Source organism: Sinocyclocheilus grahami, unplaced genomic scaffold (assembly GCF_001515645.1).
Source record: "Sinocyclocheilus grahami isolate Dianchi unplaced genomic scaffold, SAMN03320097.WGS_v1.1 scaffold1569.1, whole genome shotgun sequence".
Classification (NCBI taxonomy): Eukaryota; Metazoa; Chordata; class Actinopteri; order Cypriniformes; family Cyprinidae; genus Sinocyclocheilus; species Sinocyclocheilus grahami.
The window spans coordinates 98,047-122,141 of NW_015506748.1; the positions used below are offsets into that span (position 1 = coordinate 98,047).

Here is a 24,095-nt window from a genome sequence, read left to right on the forward strand (position 1 = left end):
ACATCCCCTATTTAACTCTCACTCTGATCCCATTCCACTGCCGAGTATTGTTTAGCGATTATCACTCCCCTAGCGATAGCTACACTACGAAGCCCGTTTAGTTTGTTTTAGCCCCACCTTAGTCTTGCCTTGTCTGTGTTCTTGTTCTTGCTCTTCGCCTGTGTCTGTCAGATTCCTCCTCGCGTCTTCCCCCATTTTGATACTGTTTGCCCCTGCCTGGACCTTGCCTTGTACCTGGACTTGTCCCTCTAGTCGCGCCCCTTTTGATTCTGTTTGCTTATCGTTGACCTACGCTAGCCCTAGGACTATTCTTGTGTCTTGCCCGCCATATACCTGTTTGACCCTGCCTGTGTTTCTGACCTCCTCTGATGATAATAAAGCTTGCATATGGATCCGCACGTCTCACGTCTTGTCAGCCCCGTTACAACTACATAATCCAGATCACATATAACCAGTTACTATCCCGTATTAACATTGTTTCTTTGAAATAAAAATCATTTGTAACATTAGAAATGTCTTTACTGTCACTTTTGATCAATGTAATGCATCTTTGCTGAATAAAACTACCCATTAATTAAAAAAACAAAAGTATGTATTTTTAAAAATCTACTTTTAGATAGTGTTACATTTCTGTAATTAATAATCACTTGCGCTTTTCCAGCCGAAGACACTGAGAAAGTAAGGTGCATTTGCGCACAATTGTTCCTTTTTTGCAGCAATTTTAAACAGGAGGAAGGGGGGCTTCATCAGCATCGCCCATTTAAAAAAAGACTGCTGTCCCCACCCCTCCTGTTACACTAACAAATACTCTCTTTGTGCAAGGAGGCAATGCAACATGGCAGCCGCACAATAGATAACACCCTCAGACCAGAGGAGTAATTATTTGCTAGCTCTTTTCCCCTGCTGAGCTGCATTGGCATTCATTAGATAACCTCAACGGTGACATATTAACAATATGAATACAAAAATATATGTCAAATGGTGTAATCATATTGTATAACCCAAAAAATGTATCCATGATAGCTGATAGCAAGAACAAAAAAAAAAAAAGTTTTTTATGTTTTTTTGGAAAAAAGTGAGTAAAATCTCATATATTCAAGGATTAAAATATTTTATTACTTTTTACTGATTGTTACACCACACTAAAAAGCATGAAAAAACTAATATGAATACAAAAAGTACAGGTGGGGTCAAATTTCTGAGAAATTTTATGAGCAAAAAAGCACCATTGTCAATAGTGTAGCCATATATGAAGCACAGCTCACACAGCAGTCACTTTCAAACCAAGCAGCTTTCTGTTGGTGAGCACAACGAATTTGCGTGACCATGTGAAATTTCACCAAGCAACAATAAATGTGACCGTGCCTTAAGAACTTGACAATTGCATTTAAACTAAATTTTTTAGTTTACCCTACTATGCTAGTGAAAGAGGTGTTTAAACGTGTTTGGAGTGACAGTAATTCTCACCCCCTGATTGGGCAGATTATCAGTCTTGAGCTCACGGTGGTTGGAATACTGGATGTAGACGGGCTGGTTGCGGACATGGGGTGTGGCTGCGGTGTAGTAGTTGACCATGGTGATTGCTGCTTCTTCAGAAGCCATTTCTATAAAAGCCTGTAGTGCAAAGAGAGACATACTGTAAATGCTCAGCCCTGATAACAACAGAATTCGGCTAATTGCACATATGTGGTGTCAGTTAATCCAACTTTTTCTTAGTCTGTTTTAATGCAACACTCAAATGAAATAAATATTTGTGGGCTAAAAGAAATGGAGATAAAGAAGAATAATAAGTGCTGCTCTGCACTTATGGATGGACAATAGAACAAGCTTAATGATGACTGTAGCACAAACAATTCGGGACAAAGTTTAAAATCACCAACCCTAAGCATGAGCAATACAACAGTGATGCTTGTCTTAACAGGCACCTCTAATAATTATTCTGACCTCATCAAGAAAGGTGTGAAAGATTTATAGATGCAGAATCTGACAATAAAATAATCTTTTGAAGCCCCAATCAAATCAAGCAGCAAACAACAAATTATGCAACAGGGACATTAAGAAAACTGTCTGCCTGTCTTTTCTTGTCTAAATATGCCAGGTTCCATTTGAATATGAAAAGACACTCAGCGGGAGACTGCCGTGTTTTTGCAGGGCTTCTGTTATTAGATGGACCTTGATGTGTTTGAAAGGATGCACACTTCAGTTTCTATCACTGGCCATCACTAATGAAGCGAAAACAGATCTGGACCCTGGTCCTCACCATCCCTTATAAAGGAAAAATACAGACAAAATGATGCTTTGATGGTGGTGGTTCTTAGTAAAGTGGGTTTTTGTGGGTCAGTCTCATGATAAAAAATGTCTGGATGATATTTCAGTCCAAAAGCAGAAGAAAAAAAAGAATTAAGAGAATGATGCCTATTTTATGAATAATTATTTTTATGATACAAAATAAAATCAAAATAAAAAAAAACATAAAAAATGATATCATTACCGTAATGCAAAAAAGTTACATTTTCATTACTGTAACACAAATACCATCCTGTCCAGAAATCCTTTACACACACACAAATTAAAAAGCATATACAAAGACATATATTTGCATTGAAGGAGCATCCAATAATTTTCCTCAGTGAAAAGTTTTTATACCCTAATTTTATTTTAAATTATGTAAAAAAAAAATTACTATGTTTACATTATAAATTAAATAATATATATATATATATATATTTTATCAAAATTATATATTTTTTACTGAGAATATGCTTAATAGCCTAAAATAAATCGTAATAACCTTCATTTTTTATGTCCAAGACAATCCCAGAGACAATGGTATTGTCACACCACTGTTCCTTACTGAGGAAGTAATCCTAGATTTCCTAAATCATGTTACACCGTGATGAACCACACAGAGGTTTAACAGTGAGAATATGTATGCTGGTTTTCTCTGATCTTATTCATGCCATTTAATCCGGAAATTCCACTGCTAAACCAACATGAAAGCGTAAGGTGAGGTTTGAGAATCTCAAAAGGCAAATTTCAAACCCAACAGTGTTTCTCAAATGCCTAGGGATCCAATGGTCATGCTGCAAAATGCTTACAGAGCTGAAAGAAAGGGCAGGGATGTGTTCGCAGATTTAAGGAGCACCTACTTGGTTTTTCCCTTTAAGCATCAACAGGTTGGTGACTTTGCCGAAAGGGACTCCTAGTGAGATGACCTCTGCCTCAGACACTTCGATGGGAACTTTGCGGACGTGGAGGACGCGGGAAGGGTCACAAGGAGATCGTTCTCCTTTATACGTTTTACTGTCAGTGCCATTAGCTGCCAAAAAGGAAAAAGAAAGAGACATATTTTCATTTTTTGATTTGACCAGTTTTCCAAATGCCAAAACTGGCATTGATGTACATGGATATTACAAAAGCAAGACCCATCAGACACCAAACACAATTATTATCGATTGACTGACACCAAAAAGGTCACTGTTACAAAATATTTTTCAATGTTTTGGCCTCACAAAGGACCTTCAATGAAGGTTAAGATGCAGCAGACAGACAGACATGGGCAGAAACACAAAACAGACAATACGACAGTGGTGGGCAGCATCTCTGACGCTTTCCCTTGAAACAATACGACAAGCCTCTTACAGGATTAAGCAGTCCTCTGTAGCCTGTCAAGACTCCAAATGGCACCCATTGTGGGGCGTTTGGCACTTGGCTATGTCCAGGAGCACATCACAGGCTGGTGACAGGTTTAACAGAGACCGACCGTGGCGGAGTGCCTGCCTCAGCTTTCAACGCTTGCAGCTTTCACGTTCTTTCAAGCCCTTGCACTGCTTGTATTTGTTTGATTGCAGATAACGGCATCAAAGCAATTGGTAACAGTGTTACCAATTGGGTAACAGTTGGGTGCAAAATGAAAAGATGTTAGAATATGCATGTATTGAATATGTATTGAATATGCATGTATTATACATTAAATTTTTACTAACACATATTACAGCCTACAGTGGGCAGACTTGTGGTCAATTTACCCAAATTCCCATTGTTTGCTAAACAGATAGTCCTGCCCTAAAATCACACAACTGAGCTCTGAAAAGTTGCACACTTCCCCCTAAAGTAACCTCAAGTAATTTTGGAAGTGAAACAAATGAATGTGCAGAAATTGCTGCATTGTTAGACTCTCCTATTATGTATTTGTCTAGTCATTGTTAGGTCATGCATGAACAATGAACGTAAAAGCTATAGTACTGTAATACAGTCAATAAACATCTTGTAATAAACATCTTCAGACACATTCAAATATGGGTCACGTATTCCTCAATTTGTATGTGTAGGCACCAAATTCTCCATGATGAATGCAGTAGTGCACAAGCATGAGTGAAAGTGAGATCTCTCTCTCTCTCCCTCACGCATTGATACACTCTCTCTTTCCAAAGTTAAGCCTGCCGATGAGAGGAGGCACAGAGAAACAGCAGTGCACAGAAGAAAGTGCTGCCATCAGCAGGACATCCAGCCATAGTTGAAAAAATGAACAGGCTCAATACAGTGATCCAGAACCTCCCCTCATTGTCCAGCACAGTGATCAAGACCTGCACCTTACAGCCTAGCGATCTAGCTCCTCACAACCTAGAACAGTGGTCCAATCTTTCCCTCCCAGTCCAGAGATCTAGACCCAGCCCTCACAGCTCAAAACACTGATCTAGACCCACTCCTCACAGACCAACACAGTGATCTCATCACTCCCTTACTGTCCAGAGATCAAGACACTCCCCTCACAGCCTAGCAGTGACCTAGATCCTTTCACAGCCCATTTCAGTGATCTAGAACATCCTCTTACAGCTCAGCACAGCCATCCAGTCCCTACCAGTCCAGGGATCTAGACATTTTTCTTCACAGCCCAGCACAGTGATACAAATCCCCCGCACAGCCCAATGATCTAGCCCCTTCTGTCAAAGCCCAGCACAGTGACCTAGGCCCTCCCCTCACAGCCTAACACAGTGTTCCCATCCATCCATTATAGTCCAGAGATCCAGACCCTCCTGTCACAGCATAGTGATCTAGACCCTGTCAAAGCCCAGCACAGTGACCTAGACCCTCCCCTCACAGCCCAACACAGTGTTCCCATTCATCCATTCTAGTCCAGAGATCCAGACCCTCTTGTCACAGCCCAGCATAATGATCTAGACCCTCCTGTCAAAGCCCAGCACCGTGACCTAGACCCTTCCCTCACAGCCCAGCAGTGATCTAGACCCTCCCCTCACAGCCCAACACAGTGTTGCCATCTCTCCATCCTAGTCCAGAGATCCAGACCCTCCTGTCACAGCCCAGCATAGTTATCTAGATCCTTCTGTCAAAGCCCAGCATAGTAATCTAGACCCTTCTGTCACAGCTCAGCATAGTGATCTAGACCCTTCTGTCACAGCCCAGCATAGTGATCTAGACCCTTCTGTCACAGCTCAGCATAGTGATCTAGACCCTTCTGTCACAGCCCAGCATAGTGACTCAGGCTAGTCTGTCACAGCTCAGCATAGTGATCTAGACCCTTCTGTCACAGCCCAGCATAGTGATCTAGACCCTTCTGTCACAGCTCAGCATAGTGATCTAGACCATTCTGTCACAGCCCAGCATAGTGATCTAGACCCTTCTGTCACAGCCCAGCATAGTGATCCAGACCCTTCTGTCACAGCCCAGCATATTGATCTAGACCCTTCTGTCACAGCCCAGCATAGTGATCTAGACCCTTCTGTCACAGCTCAGCATAGTGATCTAGACCTTCCTGTCACAGCCCAACACAGTGTTCCCATCCCTCCATCCTAGTCCAGAGATCCAGACCCTTCTGTCAAAGCCCAGCATAGTGATCCAGACCCTTCTGTCACAGCTCAGCATATTGATCTAGACCCTTCTGTAAAAGTTCAGCACAGTGATCTGAACCCTCTCTCACAGTCCAGAGATCTAGACCCTCCTTTCAAAGCTCAGTACAGAGATCTAGACACCAGCCACACAGACCAACACAGTGATCCCATCCCTTCCTCCTAGTCCAGAGATCCAGAGATTTATTATGCAACAATGACACTAAAATAAGTATGTGACTAGACAACCAATAAGAGTCAAAAAATTGTAGTGTGTGCTTTTCAGCTGTTCAAATGAATCATTGCCAAGGGGATCTAGTGAAATTCACGTCAGAGAAGGGATTTACAGCGAGAAACAAACCTTAGCAAAGCAACAGGCCCCGAACAACAATGTGTAGTCCTATGGGGGTTACTATAATGAGTGATGACCTTCTGGTGTCTGTCTCTAGGTGTCTGTCTACAAGCTGGTGTCAGCAAATGTTTAAAGTATTCAAAACCATAAGTGTTGGTTTCGTCCTCAACATCAGGTACTTAAAAGTCTATAGCAATTTGATTTTAAAAATATGAATGTGTGCTTAAACCATGTTTACACACATGCATACACATACTGATTCCTGTACTGCCAGTTGTACAAGCAGATAAAATAATCAGTGTTACATTTATGCCCTGCCTAGTCTGACTGCTACAAATACAAACCCTTATTTAATACTAATGAGGTCTGTCTTAGTCCAGACCCTGCATCTAGATTCAGTCGAAAGCGATATGGATCATGAAAAACAAGCATGCATCTGCAAGACATCTAATGTTAATGCACAGAACATGAGTCTGATTAAACAGGCAACAAAACAAAATCTCCAGTGGAATAACTCAATGCAGGCTGAGGCAGTAGCCTACCACATGCAGAGAGCTAACAAACTGAGAAAAGAAACGAGATAATCCCTTTAGAGGACAGGCAAATTGTAATCATGGTAGTTTCCCATATACTGCAGAAAAGGACGCACAAACACAACATGCTGAAAGAAAAAAGCATATATATTTTTTTATAATATAATACCTAAACTGCTGTTGAATAGCTCTTAGTCTGCAGTTTTCTTCCCTGGAGGCTCATTCAGAATATAAAATATGCAAGTTTGAATAAGCTCAATTATGCTTTATTATAACTGAACCTACTGCAACCAAGGATTTATTTATGATGCATGAATGAGACTCTTATGTGTCCTAGAGACAGGCATCTCGCCACATAGCAGCCACCAGGAGAACAGAAAGATGATTGGACCACTTTTCCAATGACCCTGTGTTACCATGGTGACCATACACATGACCTATCAAGGCATCTGGCTTCACCACGGCGATTCATCTCATTGTGCCGTTAACAAATCTTATTGTGTGTTTAATGTGATTAGAGGAACCATCCCTGGATCAAATATGCCACAGGCTTTTCAAGAGGAAATGAGTAAAAGGGATCTTTGAAATTCACATATGTAAACTCAATACACATAATGGATTGTGGAAAACAAAAGAAACATTTCCTACATTACTTAAGCATGCCAAAATTTTGGCAACACTTTAATTTAGGGACCAATTCTAACTATTAACTTTGCTTATGAGCATGCATATTACTAGCTTATTGGCTGTTTATTAATGATTATAAAGCACATATTAATGCCTTATTTTGCTTAAACATATTCTAGATCTTTTAATCCAATCCCACACCTAAACTTAACAACTACCTTAACTAAATATTAATAAGCAGCAAATTTGAGGCAAAATGCATAGTTAATAGTTAGTTGATAGTGAGAACTGATCTGTAAGTAAAGTGTGACCAAAAATTGAAATAATTATCCTTTGCAAATGTTGCTAAATCATTCTGTTTTTAAGCAAGAATTTATAATAATTTTAAAAATTACATTAATAAAAATGATACAATACACATTTCATGAAAACATACAAATTTGATGTATATTTTTATTTATTTATTTGAAAGAAATGAATACTTTTTATTCAGTAAGGATGATTAATTGCTTGCATCACAGGAACACAGGAATTTTTAATTAATAATATTTAACAATATTTCTGTTTCATAGAAATTTTATTACAAGAGAGTTACAGATCCCAAATTTTTTGATGGTAGTGTACAGAAGTATACGGTATGCTTCTCATATGCGCATGAACCTTCATAATAAATATAGGGCTTGATGACAATACCATTTTTAAAATCTTTTTGCCAACTGTTTAAATTTACAAAACCGTATTAATGTTGCAAGCCAGAACAGAGTACATATGCTAACCACTAAGCCATGGTCTCGACCCAGTGACATTGCAACTTCAAGCTTCTTTGTATTTTTCTTTTCACATTCTGTTATATGAGACTAGTTCAAATTGGTTCAAACTTAAAACTACTAAGAATTACAATTCATTCCGTCTAGAGGTAGAATAAGGATACATTTACTTTTTTAGTTTGCTTAAAGAGTTGTCATTACACTATACAAACAACTCCAAAAAAGTAGACACATTTGAACACAGTTTGCGCAACAAACAAAGCCAAAACAGCATGAGGACGTAGCTCTGCAAATGGCAGGATTTCTCCAGCACTGAAGCAGCATTATCTGTTTGTAGAAAGCATCCGTTCTCCATGATATTTGTCTACACATCACCCAAGAGGCTAGAGAAGAATCTTTTCCTTGCTGTCACAGTCAAATCCCACTACAGTAAAACTGTTGCTAGGACACCACAGAATTCACGGAATGCAGTTCGCAACCAAGCTCTCTGTGACTTCCCATCAACAATTCCCATATCTGACATTCCTGGAATGCTGTCCTTCACCGCAAGCATTACCTTTGTGCCGTTCCACCTGCCTGTTGCTTTGTCACAACCACTTCCAATGAAAAGTCAGAACATTTATGAGCCATCATGCACTAGAGTAAGAACGGCGTAGTATTCAGTTTGATAAAGGCTGGTTACACCCAAAGCCCAGTCAAACATGTCTGAACAGCTTTAACTCAGGGTTATGGGATGTACTGTCAACTTTGCCTGGAGCAAGAGGGAGTATGTCAGGTGTGACAGGGCAGAAATGCTCTTGTATTGTTCTGGCAGAGGGGTCCCAGTAGACAGCAATCAAGTGTGCATGTGTTTGCCAAGGTGGAACGACTCTGAGCCTTTGGGCTCTCCTGTGCTTGATGTGCTGAAACACATGGTTTGCTTCACATGGGAAAAAGGATCCGGTCCTACATGCCTTTCAGATGGCAGGCTCTGATGTGCAAGAGTTCATAAACTACAGCCATAGGTAAAAAGCAGCGACTACAGGACCAGGGTTGGTGGGTAATAAACTAAGAGATGGGATGAGAAGGGCACAACAACAACAAAACTACTTGAGATGCAACAAAAATGCTGGTGTGAGGCGGTTATGAGATTTAAACGACTAGTTTAAACAAGTACAAAGACATTTTATCACTCATACCCAACCAACAAAAATATGTTCCCTAGAATGTTTGGCTAACATTTCCTTAAATTAAACTTTTTCTGAAAGTTCTCTGAACATTCAAAACATTCAGGTTTTTTAATGTTTACAATTTTTTTTCTTCTTGGTTATGTGAACATTAAAGGCGACATTTATTAGAACATTCCATTTTATTATTTTGCAAACATAATGGAAATGTTACTTTTGAATATTCTCAACCATCTTAGACAAACGTCCAACCAAAACTTTGAATTACGTTCTATTAACGATTGTAACGTTTCTAGTAACTTCTGGAGAGAAATAGCACAGCCACTGCACAAAGATGAATCTTTCTAGTGAATCTTACAGGGGTTTTTCCAGATAAACACAGAAGACTAAAAATTCTCTCATACAGACATCACCTTTGAAGTGATAAAAATAGCTTCAATGTACTTGTTTCTATTAGTAGCTTTTGGTTTAGTTAAATATATTAAAATGATAACTTGACTGTAGTGTAACTATTTTAAATTATGAATAGCTTACAGCTTGGTAAGGATAGCTTACCATGACTGGCATTTAGTTTTAGCATAACGACAGAAAACTTCCTACCACACAAGTAGCCATGCGATACTGCGTTATATCAGCACACAAAATATATTTTAAATATATGCTGTAAACAGTGGAGCTCAATGAAATATATTTTGAATTGAAAAGTTAGCAAATGAATAGAGTGCAAGTCTAAAAGGGGCAAGTTTTTTTATATAAAGTATAGAATTATAATAGAGAGTGCTAGAGTTAGAGGGTCAAATAAAGATGGAAGAAGTGTGTTTTTAGCCGATTCTTGAAGATGGCTAAAATATACCAAAATATATTTAAAAAAAATTTATTAGGGACAAGAAAATACATTTCCTATTTCCCAGTAAAAGCTTAAAGGCTATTAAAATAATTTTTAAAAAATTATTAGATTTTTAAAACATATTTTTAAAAAATATACAAAATGGCCAAAAAATATTATATAGGTAGATAATATATTTCTTAAAATATATTCTGAAACACAACCTATATATTAGCAAATATATTTTTTGCATATTTTAAAATAAATTTAAACGTATATAAAAAATAAAAATAAATTATATATATATATATATATATATTTTTTTTTTTTTTTTTTTTTTTTTGCTGGGCCATAACTTGCTTCAAATTAAACAACATGTTTTTAGCTAAATTGGTCAGGCAAGAGTGAAGACGCCTTCTAGTACAATTATTATTATTCAGTTAATGAAAAAACAACACAAAACTTGAAACTCTTTTTATCAGCAGTAAACGGCAGGAACTATATTGACCTTGATGTAAGCTAGGCTATCAGCACAAAAACTCCTGGTCGGCTTTGTTATGGCTCCAGTTTTGCGTAACAACAACCATGTTGTACTGCAAAGGCCGTTTCACGTCAAGAAACCTAAACAATGAAACAGCTGACTCAACAACAGAGAAAAATATTAGCTCAAATTCTGTGCCAGAGCTAATTTTAACTAAGTACTAAATGCTAATGTAATGACAGGGTATTTCAGATTAGCAGTTGACACATACAGGGATTTTAATGGCTGACACTGCACAAGAAACCAGTGTTACCCAAGATGATCTCCAAGCCTGACAAAGTTGGTTAGGCAGGTTTTGATGGTTTTAATGAGATAAACTGGATAAGACCAGCAAACCACCCTAGGCTGGTAATAAATCACAAACATTCACAAAATAATATTTGAAAAAAGAAAAAAGTGCATTATCCATTGACAAGGCTGGCAACAGATTTTGAAATTGACAAAGAGAAGCACCGATACACTCTCATGGCAATTCATAACTACTTTACGCTTTGGTGAATTTTTATGAACGAGCACAATCTCATTCAAACGTTTCTGTACCCTTATACACTGAGGTTTAGGGGTGGACCTTTTTTTTTTTTTTTTTTTGAAAATTATACATTTTTTGTACAGTTTAAATTAGGGATGCACGATATTGGATTTTTGCCGATAACCGATATTTTTCAACTCATTTTGGCCGATAGCCGATGCCGATATATTTCCAAGTCTCTCCAGTGTGGAAATTATAAGCTAATTATTTTTAATTTTGGTTTTTAACAAGAACTTATTTGTTAGAATTAAATAAACTATAATTAAGTTATTTTATAATAACAGTACAATGAAGCTTTGGAAATAACTATAAATAAACTATATATCAATTGCTGCATTTTTGTTTTCAGAAAGATGCAGTATTAACCTTAACATTTTATTTTAAGATTTAACATTTGTAGATGGTCTAAAGCAAAAGAGTTGTAAAAATTCTGAAAAACTTTGAGATCATAATTTGTTTCAAAAATTTATCATATTACACATTAATGAATAAATCAGTATATATAGAATTATTAATTTACATGTGTCATGTTTGTGATTTTTTTATTCGTGTAAGCTATAGCTTCTGACCTTTAAATCAAAACATACTCATGATTTTATGACATCAATTACTGCTTTATTTAATCAGAAACACAGTCTAAATATTATTTGTGTATTTTACTTTCATTTTATTAGAAGTAGGCCAACCGCGCCCCCTACGGAATTATAACTCATTACCGAAAGGGCATTAGGACCCGGAGGAGGCTGCTGCTGCTGCCGCTGCACGTGCTATTACTGTTTACTCTATCACACACCGAACGCGTCATTCTGTAAGTGCATTCTCAGTTTAAATGCAGCGATCCAAAACAGTTAATCCAATCACTATTCAGGCAAAACTTTGCTTCAAGAATGAGCCACAATGCTGATGTGAACTAATCGCTACACACCCTGAGCACATGTGAGTTAATGTATTCCTCTTATCGGCAAGACATATCGGCATCATTTTTCATATCGGGCCGATGCCGATATTTATATTTAAAGCCATTATCGGCCGATTCTGATATAGGTCCGATAATATTCTGCATCCCTCATTTAAATAGTATGAATTTATACGAATTTGCAAACAATTCAATAAAATGCAAAATAGTTGCATTTTCTCTTGAGATCTGGTTGGAACTTCCAAAGTCGACACGAGTATTGGCCAATGTATGATCCATTACGTAATGAATATAAATAATATTAGTATTTATCATATGTTTAATATATTTATTATGTAAATTATAGTGTTTAGTCAGTCTAGACAAAACCATTAAACATTAAATCCTACAAAATACTTTCTTGCATTATAAATACACCTTCTGGCTTTGGCGATTCAGTCTCAAAATCAAGCATTATATATAAAAAAAGATTGACTGTATCTTGACTACGCCAAGGAAACGCAATGATTCATGGGAAATGCCAGAAACAGCAGTACTTCATGGAGAAGTGCAAACCATGATCTTCAAAACAATACTAGCATCTCTGTTCCTTTTTAGATTAGTTACAACACAACATGCATATGCAAATCATACCAGCCATTCAATGCTAGACCACATTTAAAGCCACCATTTTGCAACTATTTCACCAGATCACTAAAATGAAGAAGCACGTCTTAAAGTGCTCACTGTGCAGCTTTCATGAGAAGCAGAAAATATCAAAATATAGAAGCTGTCCGGAGGCTATCCCTGGTCACTTCAAACTCTGAAAATAATAGAGACACTGTTTCCCCTTCCAAAGCACAACAACATATTAAGGATTATTGTTTACCAGGGGGAGGATGAGTGAGCGAGAGAAAATAAAAGACAGAGAGGGGTAAGAGAAGATGGGAAGCAGATGATGGGATCATTTCATTCTGCCCCTCCATTTTATCTCCATTCAGATGCTCAAATAACAGCTAATACACTCGCCAACCATTTCACCATCATTGAAGAGTTCATTTTCAGTGCTATCAAAAAGGTTAAAAAGCAATAAGAATTTATTTTTACCATAAATTTTGTATCAGTATGATTTTTAGAAGCCATTGTCCATGACACTGACTGAATTTAACAGACTGTAAGAAGATTTTACCTCAACATAACCGTAGACGCACATTCATCTGATAACAAATCCTCAAAATTCAGATGCCAAACAGTCTGAATAGGCTAATTTACACTTTACACGAAAAAGTATAAAGAAAGAAACAGTGTTCGCTAAAACTTAAACTTATTTACTTTTGTAAGATTTCTGAACCAATCAAAATATTCATATTCATAACGTATCTGGCTAATACATAAATGATCATAAAAACCCTCAGCATGCTGATCAGGACCTTGAGGCGAAACGGAGGTTTATGTGATAATGAGCGGCTGATTGTAGTGTACTGTACATTATCCTCCTTATTACAAGGCTAGTTAGAAAATAAATCAATGTACATGAAATATTGATTTGAGTTTAAATTATTTTATTATGTAAGTGATACAAGAGACACTAAACTAGCACAGCTGCTATATATTAATTGTTGGAATGCCATTTAGCGAACATTATAGCGCACAATGCTGTAACCAATCAGAATAAAGTGTTATTTCATCCCACTTGTGCACTCTTGGTTACATTAGCAGAAAAGAGAAGTCATTTCAGAGGCAGGGAAAGTTATTAAATGTTCATAAATGATTATGAAAACACATTTGGTGTGAATTGTGAACACTGACGCTTATTAAACAAACAGGGATGGCTTTGATTTCATGTGGTAAAACCTCGTATGAATGACTCAACAAAAAGGCCAAGTCAAATTGCCTCTTTCATCTCTAAAAATGTCTAGACTGTTAATGGAAGTGATGCTGAGGAACAGACAGTACCTGTGGATGGAGTGGAACTGCTCATGGTAGTAAAGCAACACGAGGAGGTGGAAACAGGAGGCTCTCCAGATGCCTACTGAAACACATGAATATGAAAGTTTCAGTCAAAATGACAAGTGGGAATCTGAACAAATATGAGAAACCACCCATAACACACTAAAAAAACACCTATAATGCCAAATTTGGATGTAAATATTTTGAAATAGCCAATTCAAAGCTGTAAAACCAACCATGATACACTGGAATACACTGGAATAAATTCAAATGTACTCCAAACAGAGTGCTTCACTAATTTATTCTTATTTCGTCGTCATACTTGGATGGTGAGATTATACATCTGAAATCTCTGAGTTAAAAACACAGACCAGCGTGGCGAGTGCACAAAAGCAAACAAAAGCCCCTGTGCCGCATTAAAGGACTGTTTTCGGTGCAGAAGGGAAATTTCAGAAGCGCATCAATTCCTTGAGGACGATGTATAACAAGCACACAAAATGCATCCATTAGCTGCAAATTGTTTGTGAGGTAGGCGGATCTAGAATACAATCTATTCAGCTGCAAGATGGCTGGCACGTGATGCTGCCCTCAGATAGCCACACTCGAGAGGAAATGTCTCCATTTGTGTTGTATTTCCTGAGCGAGGCACTTACCGCTCAGGGAATACTGTCGTAATTGTCTTCCTTGTCGGTTTCTAATTTTAGAGATTTTTTTGACTGTGTTGGATTTCTTGTGCTAGACCAGTGGTTCCCAACCCGGGTCCTGGAGGCACCCCAACACTGCACGGTTTGCATGTCTCCTTAATCAAACACATCTGATTCAGGTCATCATCTCATTAGTAGAGCCTCCAAGACCTGAAACTGGAGTGTCAGAGAAAAGAGACATGCAAAATGTGCAGTGTTGGGGTGCCTCAAGGACCAGGGTTGGGAACCACTGTGCTAGACGATAAAATAATGTGCAGAATTTAGACATTTTATGTTTGGTCTACTTCCTTAAAATATATATATATATATATATATATATATATATTTGTGCAATTCAAAAGTTGTATAAATCAGTGTTCTTTTAGTATTATATTTATATACTTTTATAGTTTTTTTTAAATTAGCTGTTATTTTAATAATTTCAGTTTTCATTTTAATTTTAGGTTAAGTTTTGGTAATTTTTTAATTTAAATGGAGTAATTTAAGTACTTTATTTAACTTATTTTTAGTTTAGCTCCATCAGTTTCCATCTGCTATTTATATTTTATTTAAGTTTTTTCAATTAATAAAAATTACTTTTACTAGTTGTAGTTTTAGATAACAATAACAGCTCTGGTTTAAACCAATGTAAGCAAATGTCATCTCTCCTATTAACTAATGCCAAACTGTACAGTTGTAAACATCACAACTTCAATGGTTAGCTAAAACCAAAAGCACATAGGAAATTCTAAATCAGAAAAACTAAACGGTATCATACAACAGTTAGTTCCGGTCCTCAAATTTGATTGGCCGAGAAGCGTTCCAAGATTGAGCGTTGTGAAAGTGGAGTTGTGTGAATTTTTCCTTGAATGAAGGAGGGGGTTTGTTGAAAGCTTGCAAAAGATTGCTGGAAAAAAAAACAGCAGGATCGCTCGTCACGGGTTTTTCTCAGCTGTGATTGGAGTGAGAAATAGAAAACCTGGAGCGGAGCCGAGTACAGAATGATTTGAGCGGGAATGTGAAACTGCTTTTGTGCCACTCACATACTTTGTTCCATTTTTTATTTTATTTTATTATTATTATTTATGTTTTTTTTTGCGTCACTTCGCAAATAAAATCTTTATCTTTTTCTTTATTTGGAACTATTTTCATTGGCAGATTAAAAATATGCAAACTAACGGGCTGAATTTTGCCTGAAAAGTTACTTCTTGTATATAGAACTGCTGCATAAAAGCAATTAGTGTTGTTAAAAGTACCGATGTCGGTACTGAAATTCTAAAAATGTGACAATGCCGATATTCCCCGCAAGCATTTTGGCCATTTTAAAAATACTGACTGGTATCGACATCGGTACTTTTGACAACACTAAAAGCAATATCACACTCACAAGCTGGATTATTGTACTGAATATCTGCAGAGCTGCGGTTTGGCCATTCGCACCCTTGTGATATTACTTAACCATAATGTTATGAAATGAAAGGGTCATTTAAAGATCAGTCATCATGGTTGACATGCCACAACCATGAGGATATTAGAATAAGAACGAGCTCATTTACATACCAATGCTGTCAGTATGTTTTTCACCAGTTTTCACATACAAAAAAATTAGCCAATCACAACAAAGGTCATTTTACATTTAGAAGTCTTAAAGGTATAGAAGCAAAACCAGACTGTTTAATTCTACAGAACAGAGATGGTGGAAATGTCTCACAAAATAAAATGACGAGAAGCCTTGAATAACATTGCATGCAGATTTCAGGAAAAAACAAACTGCTACAAAAGGTCAGAGGCATGGCCTGATGGGTACAGCATGTGCTTCGACATTTTGTGTATGTGGGAGACTCGAGTTAGAATCCAGGTTAGGTCATTTCCTGATCCGATTTGTCCCTCGACACGCCCATGTTTCCTGTCTGCTCTCTCACAGTCTAAATCAATAAAATGGCTAAAATCCCAAAAATGGCCCTTGTAACAAACGGTCAACAGGTATTTGCAGGCCAAACACCAGTGTTAACTAAAGCCTCATGCATATAGATAGAGAAAAAACCTATAAAGTGCAGCCAAGCAGACATCTGAGATCTACTGCAGATGTAAATGAGACGAGGCAGTTTGTAGCTCTTATTAATAATGAGTTCATGCACAGGGTCATGCGTGAAACACGCAGCAGCTCGCTCCACCGTTTGTGTTATTCAACTCAGCCAGGTGTTGTTGGAAGGGAGAGCTCGCTTCACAGGCGGAGCCACTGCCATGCCGTCTCCCTATTGGTGCGTTACTGTCACCTCAGCCTACCAGGAAAGAACACAAAGCTTCTCTTTGCTTTTTTTATACTAAATTCAAATGAGTCCAGGCAGAGTATGAATATGCAAAAAAAAAGAGGAACAAAAACGATAGAATCTCTTTACCCTTTACAGCTAAGCCCCTCTCTGATGTCTGTGACATTTTGTGCGCTGAGACGGGCTGCGGGTGATGAAACACGACGCTGATGCTCAGCACCCGCATCGTAATCGCCATTTCTCTGAACACGCCCTCTGAGGGTCACGCGGCCTCACCGGCACATGCTGCACGTCAGCATAAAACTAGTGATCAATTCGATTTTGTATTAAGAAAATGAAGCCATTTTCAGCCCCATTAGGATCTGTTGCATCATTTTTTTCCCATTATTTTTATGACAGTTAGTCACATTTCCCTCCAGTAGTCATTACCATAACGCAAAATCTCATTCCTTTAATGTCATCTACGTCAGCCAGCTAGATCATTTTATCTTGGTGATATATTTACATCAGAAGAATTTACAAAACAACAATATTCAATATAACACAGAAAACCAAAGGTTTCAGTTTTGCTAGACAGAAAATGTACATCAACAAATGTAAGATTTGTATTACATAAGGCTCATTCACATCAAGGACATTAATTATAACTATAAAATTATTATTAGCACTGAAATTCTGTGTGAATAGTGCAAACCACAGCACAGCAGGCATAACATTTTTTTTACACCAACTAACATAAAATTCGTATGTAAGGTCTGTTCACACCAAGGACGTTAACTATAACAATAACTATAAAATATAGAAAATAGCTGAAACTTTGTAAGAATTGGGAAAACCAAACCGCGCCAGGCATTAAAAAGTACATAAACTAAATTAAGATTCATACATAAGGTCCATTTACACAAAAAACTATAGGACAATAACTATAACGATACCCAAAACAATAACATTTCAGAAGTTGCTGTAATTCTATGAATATAGCATCACAGCTATAACCATAACAGCACAAAGAAACTATATCGCTGGAATCAACAAATTTATTTCAGCTGATGAACGATAAAAACATTGACAGCCAATCAGAATTCAACCTGCTTTACCGAGCTCTTGCATTTAAAGCGACATAATGCATTGGTGCGGAGGCTAATATTTATTATTGTTATAGTTATTTTTATCATGATGTTTTTTCGGAATGAGCAGGCTCTAGCACTTGCCTGACACAGGAAGTGACCGTTCTGTCAACTGCCCCAAACACTATTAGGAATAAACTTGAAAATAACACTGTTGAATCATTACTGTAATGAGAATATGGAGAGATAATGAGGTTCATTGTGCTGAAAATTCATTTGAAGCCTGTTCAAATAAGCTTCATTTGATTTTCGCAAAATCTTATTTTTTTTTTTTTATTATTATTATTTTGAGGTGAAATATGACCTGTGACTGGTTGCATAAACTGCTTAGACTAGTCTTAAAATTTGGACACCTATCTTTTTTCTGCAAGACTGCTCATAACCAAGTCAGTTACATAAAAACTTAGATTGCTGTCATTTGAATCTGTAAAGTAAGACTGATAAAAACTTTAAGAACTGCTATGTCAAACTAGTTCTTAAGACACAGTCTTAATGTGGTGACTATGTTTATGCAACTGGCCTCTGGACATGTTTTCATGAGTTTCACACTGTCAACATCACTGTAAGTCATTTAGTTTGTTCTCCTCCAGGTGTTCTACTTCTATTAATTAATTCATAAATGCATCTTTCTTGTTTATCTCTCTGCGCATTCACTAAACAAAGCTTTACTGGGTGCGAATGCAAATGAAAATGCACAGGTGTGACTGGATTTCTTGATAGTGGAGACGTTGTTTCCACAACAGCAAACAAAAAGCTGCTGCTGCTTGTTGCTTTATGTTATTCATAAGACATGTTGCTGTTGCAAAAAAAAAACAACAACAAAAAAAAACAATCTGCTGGGGAAATTAAAACTTTTAAATGGTCTTTTTAAAATGGAGCGGAAAAGAAGACAAAGATAATTAATAATGGCTTGATCATTTTATAGCCTGTCTGGGGGATATTCTGTAATTAACAGGGGCAGAGAAAATGAAATCAGGTTGTCAGGGTTTGCAAAGTTAATGTAAAAGTGCAATTTTCACCGTTCATTAATCTAGACAGCATATCGCTGGAGGTTATCTGCAGGATTTTTTATTTAAGTGTGGACAAGCTATTGTTTTGACACGCAGCATCAGGGTATTGCTGAGAAAACAGGGTGTAGACTAAAAACAAACACGAGAGCTTTTCTTAAAGAAATAGTACACCCAAAAATGAAAGTTTTGTCATTTACTCAGCCTCACTTTACTGAAACTTGCTGCATCATGTTTGGTTACAACACATGTGTGAACCAAAGTTATTCAGCGTCACTCTTGTCAACCTGGCGTGACGCGTCCTGATGCACCATATTTAAATATAAGCAAACTAGGGCTGCATAATATTGAAAAAAAAAAAACATTATATATTTATATATCACTGAAAAGCAAAATATTGCAATGTCAGTTTTTTTTTTTTTTAGATTAATATTAATAGTAATCTTGTTCTTTCTAAAATGATTTTGGTGAATTTGTTAGGGAGCGCATATGCATAGAAAATTATATACATATATATATATATCTTCTGTGGAACACAAAGGGAGATGTTTTGAAGAATGCTTGTGCTGCTCTTTTCCATACAATGAAGAAGAAAGAGAGAGCGAGAGAGAGAGAGAGAGCAAACCACTTTCAGTAACCATAAAGTGAACAGAGTGAACTCTTCATAGACCACTGATTTTGACACATTCAATATGATTCTAAAATAATAACATGATTTTTACTGTGCTTATTATTAATTAAAAATATTAAACAACAGCATGTTGTTCAGTAAATGGACAAAACCACTTAATAACCATGCATATATAAATAGTATTACAGCTTGCCTGATTTGACATAATACTGCAATATGGATTTTATTTCAATATATCATGCACCCCTAAGGCAAAGGCAAATGAGAGCTGAGATTTTCAGTGTTTTGTTTTTTTTCCCAGTTATTTTTGCTCTGTCATGCTAAGCCAAAATTTTTGAGAAAACAGCACAAAGAGCTTGTTTTGTCATTTTCGGATCTTGACAGCCCAAACCCCTTATTCAGTTTCATTGTATGGAAAAGAGCAGCATGGACATTCTTCAAAACACCTTCTTTTGTGTTCCACAGAAGAAAGAGTCATACAAGCTTTAGGGCGAATAATCATTTTTGGGTGAACCATTTTGGAAAGACAATAAAACCACTTTGCTCACATGGCAACAGAGAACAAACTATTAACTATTATGAAAAACCATTTCAAATTATGATAATACAGTGCACAAAACCCAAAACTGGATGCAGCAATTAATCCTATGGGCACTGTGGGATGCTCGGTTGCTGTTTTTTATGTTGAAAGCAGCAAAGAGAATAACCATGGAAACAGGAGGGGGGGGGGGCTTTCAAAGGGAGGTTTTGCCTTATGTAATATTCAGTACCAAAGATGCCACCAAAGAGGATATCGGGACAAACTGCCCTCACAGCTCTAAGTTACAGCTAAGATTCACAATACAAACATAGCGTTTATAATGCAGTTATAAAAAAGTACACCAAGTCCATCTATAAACAAAGGCATTTCACACGCATCTGTCTGAAACAGACAGTAAATACCTGCCTGCGCCAGCCGGTGAAAGAAAAACTACCACTTCCCTGGAAAGGCACAAATATCGTACAGCTGACAGCGAACAAATCAATATCCTCAAGTCTCAAGCCATCCGCTTCTACTGGGTTTCACCACAACATGTTGCTGTGCCAAATTGCCCTGTTACCACGAACATTGCCAGACAATAACATTTTCCATCAGACCAAATTGAAGAACCGAAGAGTGAATTTGTGGCTGAGAGCTCTCCGTCGGAGCAGGGAAGAGGCTGTTTGGATGTACGCCAGGCTCAAATGATCTTTAGTTTTATCAATCTCCTCATGCGACGAACTCAAAACAAGCTAAACGAGCACCTGTCCTCCCCGCTTGGGCTCAAAAGGAAACGCAGGACTAACATTGTTCTCCTGCAGCGCGAGCAATTTTGAAATGAATATCAAAGCCGTTAGACAGACAACAGACCATCTCCTTCCTGACGGAGATATTATGCAACGTGTGAATAATTCCTCAGCCATTTGATGTTTCTTTGATGGCCTTGTTATTCGAGTTATTGGATCTACAGATCATGCGTGCAGAGGCAGGCATCAAAATTTGCGCAATAATATCTCAGAGGGTGCTATTGACAGGGCAGGCAAATAACTGTGTGATTAAATAACTGAATGATCTGTGAAATATAAAGGTGTTTAAACCTGCAGGTTAGGATCATGCATCATGGCTCGGCCCGAAAGGAGATCAAGTGTACACTAAAAATCATTTTAGTTTTTGTCTTGTTTTAACATCATGAAATAAAATACATTTACAAGATAAGACTTGTTTTCAGAAAAGCTTCACACGTACATTGGCAAAGTATGAACCTGTTTTAAGCATGAATCTCCATGAATTCATGCTTTAAACAAAATGTAAAATTATTTGTCAGTAATGTAAGAAAATAAACACTGAATTTTAGATATACATTTACATATTTAAATAAATGCAAATATTGAATTCTAGAAATACATATTTAACTTTAAAAAATGTTTACAATGAATTTTAGATATACATATTAAACGTTTTTAATAAGCTTTTATACTGAATTTTAGAAAAATAAATTTTCAAATATTATATATATATATATATATGTGTGTGTGTGTGTGTGTGTGTGTGTGTGTAAAAACACTTTTTTACACCCATACATTTTTAAATATTTAAATAAACACATTTAATTGTAGATATACATATTTAAATATATTGGCATGCCTTATGTTATCATCTAACAAGTTTGCTTATAACTTTATTAGTCTTTTAAAGGACGTTTGGGCACTTTTACTTGAAAACAAGATCAAAATACAGATTTTTTTGGAGTATAAATGTAACACATCAAAGGGACGAGGGGTGTGGAGTCTATGTTCTTTGAACAAACAGGGTTCTTCATCTGCCATCTTATCTAATAATTCCCTCTGTTTCACTTTCTCAGACTGTGATTGAAGAGAATTAATTGTCTGTCTGTTTTTTTTATCTCAGAGGGACCCCACTGTGTGCATCGAGTGCGTGAACGTGTTTAGTCTGCCTGAGTAGCTGTTTTAACCTCTTTCTCTCTCCCACTTTTTACTGCGATCATCAAGTCATGCATTTGGACCAGACCTTCCAAACTATTTCTGTTATCGCTAGCATCAACAAATGCAACTGCAAAAATTTCCCTGAAAATTCTCCCCGTCTTCCATTGTTCAAACAAACAGATGGTTTACAATGGTGCCACAATGTCACTCATTTCAGGAAACTGACCTACAAATGGCTCACTTATAACTCTCTCTGTATATTAAGATGGGAAAGGAGAAAGTATTTTAACATTTATTAATTACACATTAATTAAAAAAGTCAAAATCAGGTCAAAACAACCAGCATCATAATGATTGTCCACTATCCACACATGCAGGTACTCAATGTTCAGATAACAGTTCATTGAATGCATCCTCATGAACACATGGTATGGTGCAGATCACTATTAACTGCAACATAAATAACAAAAAATAAATAAAATCAATCTTACAATCGTTCCAAATATTACTGCTTAGTGAACATATATTTTAATACAAGGTTGCCATATTGGAAACACATGGAACAGTAAACCAGGTGTCAACAAGGACTTTCAGTCTATAGTGCAATGAAGCAGAAAAACGGTTCATTTATTAAAAATCGTTAAGTGTCATCGGCAGCTTGAGAATTTAGCCAATCCTTGATGCGTAACATGAAAAAAATCGAATGTGCATCAAGGTTTCACGGGAGAATTCATATAGATCTATTGGAGAAAGTGTGTTTTTACATGCTGTGGCTGGTCATTATGAATTTTTCACTATTGTAATCACTTTTAAACGGTGACATTCATTTTTAAAGGAAAAAAAAAAACATTTCCAGTCTCTCAATTAATAAGGAAAACTGCATGCATTAAAATTGTACACTATTTTAAAAAGACGCATATGTGTCTTCAAAAGTATTTCATGTGAAAACCTATTAACTTAATGCCTGCAGATATCCAAATAAGCATAGTTTACATTAGTATAGTATTTCTGATATCATAGTCAAAATTAGATTTAAAAAAAAGCATTCTCCAAAGCAAACTGCCAATGTATAACTACTTGTTTATGACATTTAGACAGTCCACACATTCATATAGATAATTCCACACAACAAATGCTATTTTTCCTATTTAAAGTCAGCCTAAATGTAAAAGTTTGCCATTAAAATAAGAACCACACAAGCACATCTGTACCTTAAACTCATCTCCAGCATGTCAGAATACTCCTGTGTTCATAAGCGACTAGAGAAAATTACAGAGACAGACAGAGGGAGACAGACAGACAGAGAGAGAGAGAAGTGCATGAGGGATGAAAGGAAGAGTGAAACAGACGGAGCTCAAGAGAACAGTGAGGGTTCGAGAGACACAGACAGAAGGACAGAAGGGAAGATGAGTCGAGGGAGGAGGAGGAGGGTGTTTCATGGGCATGTGATGTTTGTGTGTGTGTGTGTGTGTGAGAGAGAGAGAGTGTGTGTGTGTGTGTGTGGGTGTGAGAGAGTGTGTGAGAGTGTGAGAGAGAGAGAGAGAGCCAGGATATGCGCGCGCGTGCACGCACTATTGTAAAACGTGACGCTGTCTGTGTGCATGGACAGAAAGGAAAAAAGAAATGAGAAAAAGAAATGTGTGTGTAACTTTAAATGTAGTAAGTTACCTATTAAACTGTCAAATTTTCATAAACAAGCCCTAGAATCCTGGAAGATTGCTTTTAAACATAATTTCTCCCCGCACACGTGTATTCTTTGGAACAATGAAAATATATTGTCTGGTAACAAATCACTTTGTTTCATTGAATGGGTGAATCAAAATATCTTTTTTGTTTCTGATTTGTTCAATTCTTCCTTTTCTGATTTTGTGTTTTTGAAAGG

The 24,095-nt window shown here is 36.9% G+C and overlaps 1 protein-coding gene across 1 annotated transcript in view; it reads right to left on the reverse strand.

The window, feature by feature from the left end:
* The window catches only part of ptbp3 (polypyrimidine tract binding protein 3), a 79,053-nt gene that overhangs the window by 24,066 nt on the left and 30,892 nt on the right, over positions 1-24,095 (reverse strand). Inside the window, exons 2-4 of the mRNA XM_016257550.1 lie at positions 14,039-14,114; positions 3,150-3,319; positions 1,468-1,614 (exon numbers count right to left, since the gene is read on the reverse strand). Coding sequence (XP_016113036.1) covers positions 1,468-1,614; positions 3,150-3,319; positions 14,039-14,063 — 342 coding nt within the window. The 5' untranslated portion in view covers positions 14,064-14,114. The remainder of the gene's footprint in view (positions 1-1,467; positions 1,615-3,149; positions 3,320-14,038; positions 14,115-24,095) is intronic.